The sequence below is a fragment of the Diabrotica virgifera genome, chromosome 5 (genome assembly GCF_917563875.1).
Source record: "Diabrotica virgifera virgifera chromosome 5, PGI_DIABVI_V3a".
Classification (NCBI taxonomy): domain Eukaryota; kingdom Metazoa; phylum Arthropoda; class Insecta; order Coleoptera; family Chrysomelidae; genus Diabrotica; species Diabrotica virgifera.
The window spans coordinates 184,604,266-184,616,767 of NC_065447.1; the positions used below are offsets into that span (position 1 = coordinate 184,604,266).

General features: G+C 34.4%; 1 protein-coding gene across 4 annotated transcripts in view; it reads right to left on the reverse strand.

Annotated features, from left to right (window-relative positions):
• LOC114327855 (LIM domain only protein 3) overlaps positions 1-12,502 on the reverse strand; it is a 616,892-nt gene that overhangs the window by 138,159 nt on the left and 466,231 nt on the right. For all 4 annotated transcript variants that reach the window (XM_028276570.2, XM_050651703.1, XM_028276569.2 and 1 more), the window contains one exon: positions 8,845-8,938. In XM_028276570.2, the coding sequence (XP_028132371.1) occupies positions 8,845-8,869 (25 nt within the window). In that variant the 5' untranslated portion in view covers positions 8,870-8,938. The remainder of the gene's footprint in view (positions 1-8,844; positions 8,939-12,502) is intronic.

The window sequence follows — 12,502 nt, forward strand, 5'->3', positions numbered from 1 at the left end:
TGCGGGGAAGACACTTTCCGCATGAGTTAGGAACAATATTTTTTATAGGGCCGTACGTTTGGAAAAAAGCCACAAAAAATAGAGTTAAACCAATTTTTATTAAAGAAGTGAAAATACACAAATTAATTCTTTGACAAGGTTGTCAAAACCAAACTTTCAATATAATGGGTTACCACGACGACGATATTGGTTTCCATGACGACGAGTCAAAATCATTGTAATTGTCTACTGATATGACTTTTAAATATTATGTCAAAATAATTTTATTTCATCGAATTATCGAGCTAATTTCATTAAAACATGAACACAATAAGATAAATTTGAAATAAATTAGTAAATAATATCTAAAGATTAGTTTATTGCATGTGTTATAATATATTATAATGCCATATTACAAGGTATTTTACTTTCCCGCACGCCGTGCGGGAAAATTTACTTTCACGCACGCCGTGCGGGAAGGTGCAACTTGCGGAAACGAAATGCGTGCGAAAAAGTGGCTCTTTTAGCAAGGCCGTAGAAAAATAAATTTTAAAATTCATATTTTCAGCTTTACTAGGTTTAAGAACATAAAACATATTTCATACATAAACAGTCGGAGTCCATCCACCTGTGTTATTTGGAAAGAATTTGTCAATTGATTTTGAACTCATACTTGAGCTTCTGTGTGAGTCATCGTGGCTTGAACTAACTTTACGAATTTCCTTGGTATACCAAATTCTTGAATAATTAAATATATTTTATCTCTATTTATGTTATCATAGGCCTATCGAAAATCTACAAAGGTTTGGTAGATATATATGTCGTGCTTCCAGGCTTTAGCTAATATTTGTTTTACGTTGAATAGCTGGTCAATAGTAGACCGTCCTGGTATTCTTCTATGATTTGTTCTAAATAGGAAGTAACTTAATTTCTGGGTTATGATCCACGTAAACATCTTAAAACTCACAAAGAGTAAGGATATGCCTATATAGTTTTTGTAACTGAGTTTGTCTCCTGGAATTTTTCTGCGTTCCATACTTCTGTTATTAGGTTACGGAGTCTATCTATCAGTATGTGTCCTCCAATTTTGAGAATTTCAGCTAGTATGTTGTCAATCCCTAAAGCTTTATTATTCTTCAGTTCTTTAATGGCTTCCATTAATTCCTGTCTTGTGGGTGGGTATGTTAATTCATTATTCTGGGTCTGATCATTTGTTATCTTGAAATAAGGTACATGGGTTGTATTTGTTTGTATCTGTTCTGTGAGTAGACCCTCGAAATAGCTTCATCCTACTTTTATTGCTGCGTCGTCACTGATAATTTGTTTTTCACTATTTCTAAAAAGATTAATGCGTGGTATACATCCCTCTCTGGGATGATTAAGGAATTTATATGCTCCTCTAGTATCACCCTGATTCAAATCTTCCTCCATTCTTAGTCTTTTATCGTTTTCGTATCTTCTCTTTTTTATTCTGCATATTTTGTCTGCCTTTCTTCGCACTTCTTCAAATTTGTCGCGCCTTTCTCGTGTTATGCTTTAAGTGTATTGCACGTATAGTTCATTATTTTTGTCTGTGGCTTGTTTGCATTCTTCGTCAAACCCAAGCTCTTTCCCTTTATGTTTTTAATTCCTATCACTGTTTTAATAGTCTCCTACGTCATGTAATTTGGTATTGATATAATGAATGACGAGAATAATTATTATATTGAACTAATGGCAGCATTATTTTGCTTTTTCAGTGAATATATTATCGAATGGGAAAACAATGGATGAAATATTAATAAAAATATATACATTAGAGTTCTACAAATAATAAATAATTACCTCAATTTTTCAATGTCATTCCCATTTTGCGCATACTATTGAAAACATTAATGATAGGTACCTAAATCGCAGAGTATTTTTATGATTTCCGGAAATGCATTATAGCGCTGATAGAACACGCTTTCCGAGCCAGAGTGGTTTGAGTTTTCATTTACATAATGGAACAACAACAAATGCATTTTGTATTAACTCCGGAGATTTAATGGTTTTGAGTGGTGCGAGTTTAGATCGCACAGAAAAGGGGAGGTAAAAAACAGAGTGGGCTTTTTAGGAAGATCGTTACAGTTAGTCAGTTGTTCGGAAAGCAGCGCTAGAAGGTAACACAATATGACTACGTTATATTGAAAGCGGCGTATTAAATTCTAGTAAATATATGTAGATTGCTCAAATGTATAATGCATTCAATTAATAAATCATAAAAGAACAGAAAACAAAATATACGACATAATAGTAACTTTGGTCCATAATATAAAGTATAGATATGCAATTATCGGGTGTAATTACACAAGTGAATCAAAATAATCGATACTTTTGCCTGAAAATGTGAAAATGAACGAGAGTAGTTTTTAAAAGGCAATACACTTGAAACCTAAATTATCTGATTATTTTGATACACGAGTGTAATTTAGGGAAAAAATTACTCGAAGAAAGTAAAACTCTCAAATAAAGAAATAATAATTTTCTAAACAATTTACTTAAGAGGAAACAGTAGCGATCAACAGGTAGCAAAAACGTGTTCTAAGATTGCGGCTGTAATTTTGAATATTTTTTCGAGATATTTGGCACACGTATTCGTAATATAATAAAGAATGGCGGTACAGAGCCGGCGGAGCAATTTGAAAAATATACTAATATGTGGAACTTACTCTGTAATTAAATACATTATTAAAAAAATGAGCCTGTACCGCCATTAAGAAGAACAAAAAAATACACTTTCTTCAAATAAACTTTTTTATCCGATGCCTAGATTTTGTGTCATTTTGGAACTACTAAAATTTTTTATTTCATTAGTAGTTCCAAAATGACACAAAATCTAGGCATCGGATAAAAAAGTTTATTTGAAGAAAGTGTATTTTTTTGTTCTTCTTAATGGCGGTACAGGCTCGTTTTTTTAATATTGTATTTAATTACAGAGTAATTTCCACATATTAATATATTTTTCAAATTGGGCTCTGTACTGCCATTCTTTATTATATTACGAATACGTGTGCCAAATATCTCGAAAAAATATTCAAAATTACAGCCGCAATCTTGGAACGCGTTTTCGCTACTTGTTGATCGCTACTGTTTCACCTTAACAATACAACAAAACCCAATCTTAAAAAACTAATAATTATTAAGGACACAGTTATAATAATTGTTTACATTATTTCCCGATTTCTTTGGATGTGGATTTAAATTTCTGGAACAACTAGGTTGAGGCTCCGTTGTATTGGTTCTCATTTGTTGAATAATCATCTCATAGTGTTCCTGGTCCATCTGCAGGTAGGAAGATATAGATTTTGTGTTGGAATGCTCGGTTATTTTTATGAGTTGCTGTTCTTCAACTCCTTCCTTCACCAGTTTTTAAACAGAACTGGGCATTGTTCATTGGGCATTTAGAAAATATATGAAATGCCAAACTGACATATTAAATAAACAAAGCTGTTAGTATGTGTGAAATGATTAAGTAAAACCTGTGATGTAAGGTTTTAATCAACATAAAATTGTACCTAAATTAAACAATATTAACAAGAGAATAAACTTGGCAGTGACACTGACTAATGTCAAACACTGACAGAATAAAGTAGTCTTTATACTATTACAAATATTCAAAGTGCAGCTAACTGGGAGGAGAATATCACATCATTATCCCACACTATAGTCTTCCATATACCGTGGTAAATGACAAACTCTTTCAGATCTTCTAGGCGCTTCTTAAGGAGGTAATGAGCTTCGCTGAGAGCACATTGGTTGTACTTTAAGGGGTAATTAATTCGGTGGAGAGGGAGATATAGTCGTATCTGCCTGGGGCGGTATGTTTTGTGTAGTTGTATCATTGGATGAGGAATCATTGAGACTTGAATGTGATTCAAGTGGGTCCTCTACTAATATTGATTCTTGACCTGGTATATCTAGTATTTCTCCTTCACCTCGTCCAATTGGAACCAGATGACGATTAGACACAGTGGTCTCCCGTCCGTCTTTCAATTTAACAAAGGAGTAATTAGGATTTGCCTCCATAACCTCTACTTCTTCTACGATAGGTTGGTACTTATTTTTCCGATCGAAACTTTTCATCAAGACAAGTCCTGATTCTGTTAGCCATGACGGTACTGTATTCCCATTTGGAGATCTACGTGTGTGCACGAACATTCTTTCATGTGGAGTACAGTTAGTTGCGGTACATAACAATGAACGAATGGAATGCAGCACATTTGGTAGATATGTTCCCAAGTCTCAATGGGTGCTTCATGAGATTCACAGGTCAGTTGAATAGCTTTCCATACAGTAGAATTCAACTTTTCCACTTGACAATTTTCTTGAGGATTATAGGCAGTAGTTCTACTTGTTGCAATTCCTCTGGAGTTGAGAAACTCTTTGACTTCAGCTGATAGAAATTGAGTCCCTCTATCGGAATGGATGTATGCAGGCATTCCAAACATCATGAATAAGTTATTTAAATTCTTGGCTACAGTTTTGGCACTAATGTCGCTACATGGAAAAGCAAATGGGAATCTGGAATACTCATCTATTACCGTAAGAATATAACGATTATTGGTATTCGAAGGCAATGGTCCTTTAAAGTCGATACTAAGGCGTTCGAAGGGAGATGTGGCTTTTATAAGCTCCGGAAAAAGCCCTTCGTTTTTAAAATACCTGGGTTTGATTTTAGCACATACATGACAGTCACGAGTCATAGTCTTGACTTCATCGAGAGAGAACGGTAAATTCTTTGATTTTATCCAATGAAACATACGTGTTACCCCTGGATGACAAAGTGTTGTGTGAAGTGACTTGAGTTTTGATGCACCTGCTGTCGTGGTAGTAGTGCAAGAGCAGATGCGCGATAAAGCATCCGCTGCTTGGTTGTCTTTCCCTTGTCGATACACAATATCATATTTATAAGGTGCCAATTCAAGTTGCCATCTTTGTATTTTTTTTCATTTTTAATCTTGCTGGAATGCTTCGTGTTGAACATAAATGTTACAGACCTTTGATCAGTGATGACTGTGAAAGGCTTTCCTATAAGAAAATGACGCCACTCCTTTAGAGATTCGACGATAGCGTACGCTTCTTTTTCTACAGCAGAATGGTTCAGCTCACTAGAGTTAAGTGATCTTGAAAAGAAAGCAACGGGTCTGGAATCCTGACTCAAGGTAGCAGCAATTGAGTGTTCTGAAGCATCAGTTTCAACAACAAATGGCATGTTTTCATCGATTGCATGAACAGACGACTTTGCAACTATAGATTTTAGATTTTCAAAACATGATAAAAAGCATTTTCGTTTAAAGGAAAATTCTTGACATGAGCTAATGTGTGGACCTTTTTGGAAAAGTTGGGAATCAATTTTGAATAATGAGAAAACATACCCAATACCCTTCTGAGAGATACAGTGTCATTCGGTGGAGGCATTTTTAATAAGGATTTTAGTCTGCTACCATCTGGCTTTATGATATGGTTTGGGCCTATAGTATAACCAAGTAAGTTAATTACTGTTTCATTAAATTTGCTCTTCGTTTTGTTTAGAGTCAAGCCTTATTTGTTTGTGGCTTTCAGAAAGTTCTCAAGATTTTTGTCATGTTCTACTTTCGTCTTGCCACAAAGTTATGTCATCAATGTAGGCATATGTCCCTTCAAGATTTTCTGTGCGTATGAGTCAGTCGATTGTTCTTTGGAAACTGGCTACACCATTGGTAACACCAAACGGAATACGTCGAAATTGGTACAGTTTACCAGCGGCATCAAAAGCTGTGTACAGCTTTTTATGTGGAAGGATTGGGACCTGATGGTATGCACTTTGAAAATCTAGTGCACTAAAGACAGTGAATTGTGACACTTTGAAAACCATTTCCTCGATATTTGGTAGTGGATAGGCATCAAGTTGTGTGAATCGATTAACTGTCTGAGAATAATCAATGACAAGGCGCTTCTTGTGAGTTTCGTTTTTGGTGATAAGGACTTGCGCTCTCCAAGGAGATTGACTTTCTTCAATAATGTCATCGTTTAAAAGCTTCTTCACCTCATTTTTAATAAAAATCTGATCTTCAGCACTGTACCTGCGTGATTTTACTGCGACTGGTTTACAATTTGAAGTCAGGTTACAAAATAAAGGAACTGCAGGAACTGAGGCTTCAACGACACTACACACTTTGAATACTTCTTTAGGTCCTCCAAATTCAAACTCTAGACTCGAGTCGTTAGATAGAACATCATGACCAATTATTATATCAGCACAGAGATTTTAACTATAAGTAAGTTAATATTGTCATAGGAGTGGTCACCAATTTTAATATTTTCACAAGTTACACCTTTAAATTGAGAAGAATGCGATAATGAGGCCATAGAAACAGTCTGCGTACATGGCTTCCTAGGGAGTTTGCATATGTTAGCGAAGTCTTCATTAACAAAACTGACAGAGCTACCCGTATCTATAAGGGCGTCAGCACGAAGGCCTTTTATAAAAGCAGGCACGATAGCTTTCTTCAATGAAGCAGGAGTAGCAGCAATAATGCAGGCTGTACAGTTATCGTAACCTTCAGATACATTGGTAGATACACTAGTGCTCTTGGAGCGGCAAATCTTTGCAAAGTGCCCCTTTTTATTACAGGATTTACAGATGGATTTCCGAGCAGGACAGTTCTTGCCCGAGAATTCGTTGGAGACCTCTGTGACTCAAATTGATAGTTACCAGGTAGAGCACTGAGTGTTGGATTTTGACTTGCATAAACGTGAGAGATGAGTTCTGCCATTTCCATTGAAATAGCTATATTATAAGTCTCTTCCAAAGTTAATGTCAGACTCTCTAATAATCTTGATCGTATCTTTGTGGACGTCATTTCAGCGATAAAAGCTCCACGGATCGTATCATTTTTATTAGTATCAGCATCTACAGCAAGATTGTATATAAGAATCGATAGTCTCATCTGTTTGTTGTCGTCTAGTGGTTAGCATGTGGCGAGCATGAATAATATTATTTGGTTTGATGTATATTTTATCAAGCGTTTGAATGGATTCGTTGTAAGTTTTACAATCGCTTGTCAAGGTATATACTCGTGGCGAAATATGATTTATTAACAGTTGTAGCTAAATATTATTAATATCAAGGAGTGGTCCAGCAGAACCATCAGCAGAAACAGCGGGGGTAACAACCTGGGCAGCCAAAAAGTTCATAAAAGTTTTTTTCCAATGGTCCCGTTCCTTTGCTGTTGATTTCAGAGATGGATCCCCATCGAACCTTTCGGTTCTTAGATACTTCTCCATTATGTTGATTAAATTGAAATGCTTAAGTAAAACCTGTGATGTAAGGTTTTAATCAACATAAAATTGTACCTAATTAAACAATATTAACAAGAGAATAAACTTGGCAGTGACACTGACTAATGTCAAACACTGACAGAATAAAGTAGTCTTTATACTATTACAAATATTCAAAGTGCAGCCAATTGGGAGGAGAATATCACATCAGTGTTGCCAAATTCAACAATTAAAAACACTACAGTGCAATTTTTGCTTTCTACTATGCAATTATCTCTTAAATAAATTCAAATAAAGCTTTTTTAAAGACAAAAATACAAATCCCATACCCATTAGTTGGGCAAGGTGATTTAATATCACCAAAGCTGTTTAATCTAGCTCTAGAAGACACTGTCAAAACTACATTTTAGGCATCAAACTACATATGTCATCAACGTTAATGACAGAGGAGTAATCCACCTCAGCCAAAAATAGGATTTTAAACGCCATGGCGTTAGCTATAATTCCTAGGGATTGTAATGCTTAATGAATGAATGAATGAATACGTTCGATAATATCTTCCACTCCGGTTCGTCTATGAACTTTCTCGTTTCTTACAATATGTCTTAATTTTTATTCCTACATATAAATGACTTAAATCTAGAAGATCATCCATTGATACATTCGAGACATTATCTCATAACGTAAAAACTTACTTGACCTATCATATAGGAAGAACAGCAAATAGGAAATATCACAAATACTTCGGAAGCACTCCCGCCAGGTGCACTATTTGACCGGCAAAGATGGAAAACACTGAATAGACTACGTACATGTGTCGGAAGATCCAACCAAAATATGGTATCCTGGGGATACATTGAGGGAGATGATAGCTGTTCATGCGATTTGATCCAATCAAGGAGACACCTACTGCAGTGTAGTCTCGTAAACTGTCAGAAAGAGAGCTGTGATGCAGACTGACTGGCAATGATACGATGTAGCATTAACTGTCAAAAACTTATTCCATGAAATCGACTAAAGCAGGCCACGCACTGAATCGGCATAGAGTGATCGGCTCGGCTAAGAACAATCGGCAGATTTTGCTATACATGGAAATAAATAAGCCACCGCGCACCGCCTAAGAACGTTCGACTATCGAACGTTCTTAGGCGGTGCGCGGTGGCTCATTTATTTCCATGTATAGCAAAATCTGCCGATTGCTCTTAGCCGAGCCGATCGCTCTATGCCGATTCAGTGCGCGGCCTGCTTAACAGTGATTTGAATGTATTTTATTTATAAAATTTTACTGTGTTGTATTTTATTTTTATTTTAAGTTGTTTTAACTTCAATTGTAAAATTTGTGGGCAATGTAGTCCGTACACGAAATAAATAAACAAACAACCTGAAGATGAGATGCTTAGCCGAAACGATTACGTGTTTTAAGCCTTACCTGCTATTCAGCCAACTTATCTAATCATTATTTGACTGTGACGAATTCCTTAACCAATACCGTTATAAAGAATCGTTTTAAAATCTTTGTATCGAAAATCATTAAATTGGTATTTGCTATACGTATATAAACTTTTAAACGTATATTGTACTTACCAGTATCATTTTCCGTACTATGCATAGTCGTCAAAATTCTGACCAGATTCAAATGTGTCGAACAAATGTTGAACACCTCATTCTCGATCCGTCCCTGAAAAAAAATTATTTTATGAAAATATCGATAAAATCAGAAAATGCTTATTTCTTTTTATTGTTTGCATGTATTAAAAAATTGCTTCTATTAAGAATGAGAGATCGTGTTAAACTGAAAAGAGATACATAATATTAAATGACAAAAATTTAACACCTTCCACCCAATTTTGGGTTCCCAAAAACCTTAGGCTACGGCTCCACGGGCGAGAAATTGACGCTAGCAGTAGCAGTAAAATGAACTTAAGGTTCCGCGGAACGGAATGGGAGTGGCCGAACTGAACCGACTACGCACAAGTCCTGTAGTTGGTACAGTTCGGCTATTCCCATTCCGTTCCGCGGAACCTTAAGTTCATTTTACTGCTACTGCTAGCGTCAATTTCTCGCCCGTGGAGCCGTAGCCGATTGAAAAAGAAACAGAAAAAATAACAGCAAAAATTTGTACTCCGATCAGGAAACATTAGCATTTAGTAAACTTTTAACATTTAGCATTTTAGTAAACTGACACAGGACAGCCCAGAAGAAATGTGGAAAGTATTCAAAATTGACACAAAAACCTCTATAGAAATAATTGGAATAGCAAAAAAAATCAAGTGGAGAAAAAGCATTGGATGGCAGACTTAACGCTGCAAAATATTGAAAAGAGAAGAAGAATCAAAGTTATACATCAGAACGATAGCAAAATCAAAACAAAAATATTTTGATCAAACAAAAATACTGATTAACCGAGGACTACACGAAGCAGAACAACTAGCCCAGGACAGAGATAAATGGAAGGGATGTGATAAGTCAGACTCGAACTTGCGACTCAAGGCTCAGAACTCGTATGGGTCACTAAAACCGAGTACTGACTTTCAGTACTCTCTTTGTATAAATTGGTGTTTTATATTCCCGTAGCATACTTATTGCAAGCAGGGCCGCGTTTAGGTCAATTGACGCCCTAGGCAATTCTCTAGTAGCCGCCCTTCAAAATTGCAGAAATTTTTATTTAAATAAGAATACACTAAAAATGGATTTAAACTACGATATTTATATACCTATAATAGAAAAAATTGTCATTCTTCATTGAAAATACATCTTTAAAAAAAGACTTAAAAAAATTTTGTTCTTGACAAAATCGACAAATTGTTAACACGGTCTTGCGTCATACTGAATGGGAAAATAATTTTAATTCTTGATATTTTCGAAAATGACCTTTCAGCGGACACGTTGGTAACTGGGAAGCACAAATAAATGTGCAAAGCAATGTCAAAATTAGGGAAAATATCTTTCAATCCACTTAGTGCAGTCACTAAAGGTTTTCACCTCCGATTTCGTTGAACCTCCATCGATTTTCATGAAAATTGGTGAGTAGTGAGAGGATACCTCAAGGAACAAAGATGACACGAAGCCAACTTGCGCTTTTACCGTGGTGGTGAAAACTAACACTTTAAGTGGGGGTGAAAGAAATAATACCATAGATCGATAGAGAGACAAATTCTAAGCCAAATTTGTTATATAAAGTTATTAATATAAATCAATACTTGTTGAGTTATTAAAGATCAAAGATTTTATTTTTTCGTAAAAATGCATGTTTTAAAGCTGTTTTTCGCGTATTACTCGAAAACTGTAAGCTTTTACAAAAAAGTTATTTTTACCAAAATTGAAGATAATAAAAAGCTGAATACCTACACTCCGCACTTAAAAAACTAAACTAATGTTAATTCAAAGTTAGTTATGGGTAATTGAATATTTTTTCGACAAGTACTCAAATCTAAGTATTCAAGCTTAAATAACGGTAAAAGCATGCATTTTATAAAATATACCTGTTAAGAACTTGTCAAAGTACTTCGGAGTACCTATCAAATGAGCTCTAGTAGAAGTTAATAGCATCACAATTAAGCAAGTTATGATGAAAATAAGAGAACCCTTTAGAACTTTTTAGGAAAACGTGAAAAATAAAACATACGCCATTTCCACAAAAATCAAAATTTATAGTAATCCATAGAATTTCTTTATATTAGCATAAGTAATGATTTCAACAATTTTTAGCGGTTTAGACTGCATATTTTTGAAAAAAAAGATGTAATTTAAAAAACAGAATTTTTAAAATTATCGTAGTTTTCATTTTCTTTTAATAATACTTAACTCCAAAAATACTCAATATACGTAAAAAGTGATATATGTATAACCAAATTTTAGTTTTTTCTGAATCAAATATTTTACCTTTTTACTACTTCTGTAGGGTAAAAAATAACCGGGATAGAAACGTTTAAAACTTAAATTTTGCTGCGAGAACCATGTAACCGGGGCCATTTAACCTTTTATTTCAAAAAAAGTAAGGGGTTTAAAAGATTAAATTCAACGGGGTTTAATAGCCATTAAAATTAACTTTCAAATGGTTTTTAGGCAAACCTGATATCGTAAAAATTAACGGAGTTATTAAAAAAAAAACAATAGCTTTTTGGAAAAAATTTTTAAAGATAAATTTTGAAAAATATTTGGTGCATAAATTTTAATGCTATCAACTTGCTCGAGGACTCATTTGATAGATATTTCTAAGTACTTTGACAAATGTTTTATAAGGTTGTGTTATAAAATGCATCATTTTCCCGTTATATAAACTTGAATACATAGATTTGGGTACTCGCCGAAAAAATATACATTCAGTTACCTATAATTCACTTTTAGTTAACATTAAAAGGTTTTTCCAGTACGGAGTTTATTTCGTTTTCTATTAGCTTTAATTTTGGTAGTAATAACTATTTTGTAAAATCTTATAGTTTTTGAGTTATTTATGAAAAATCGGCAACAACATGCATTTTTCTCACAAAAATTAAAATCTTTGATCTTTAATGACTCAAAAAGTATTGATTTATTTTAATAACTTTATCTAACAAATTTTGCTTAGAATTTGTCCCTCTATCGAATTTCTAATAAAATTTATAATTTTCAGGGGATATTTCTAATAAAATAGTCTTCAGTCCCGAGAAGGGGTGGCATCCACCCCCAGGGTAAAAGCGCAAGTTGACACCATATAACCTTTGTTCCTTGAGATATCCTCTAACCACTCACCAATTTTCATGCAAATCGATGGAGGTTCAACGAAATCGGAGGTAATAGCTCATATCCACCTTCAGTGACTGCACTAACTCTTCTTTAAATATTAGCATATATCAATTGGTGATTTTATTGTGGTATCCCAATGACCCTTTAGGTGAACACATTCATGTATGAATGATGTATCTTCGTCGTCTTTATTTTGTATTTTCACGCAGATTTTCAGCGTCTTTAATAATTTCTTCATTGCTTAATTTTGGCAAATCTGTTAATAATACAAAAACGTTAATAAATTAGTTGATAAGATTCCAGACGTCTATTCAGGTCTCTTATCAGAGTGTCGATTATAACATAGAATATGTGGATTTTCATCTCATCCCTAGCTGAAAAGTTTAGTTCATCATCGGTCTCCTCGTCAAATTGAATTTCTCTTTCTTATTTCCTTATATGTTTTATTTGGGCACAATTTTTTGGCTTCCTTGCGGTAAAGTAATTTGAAAGAGATACTCTTTAATGACAGAACCTA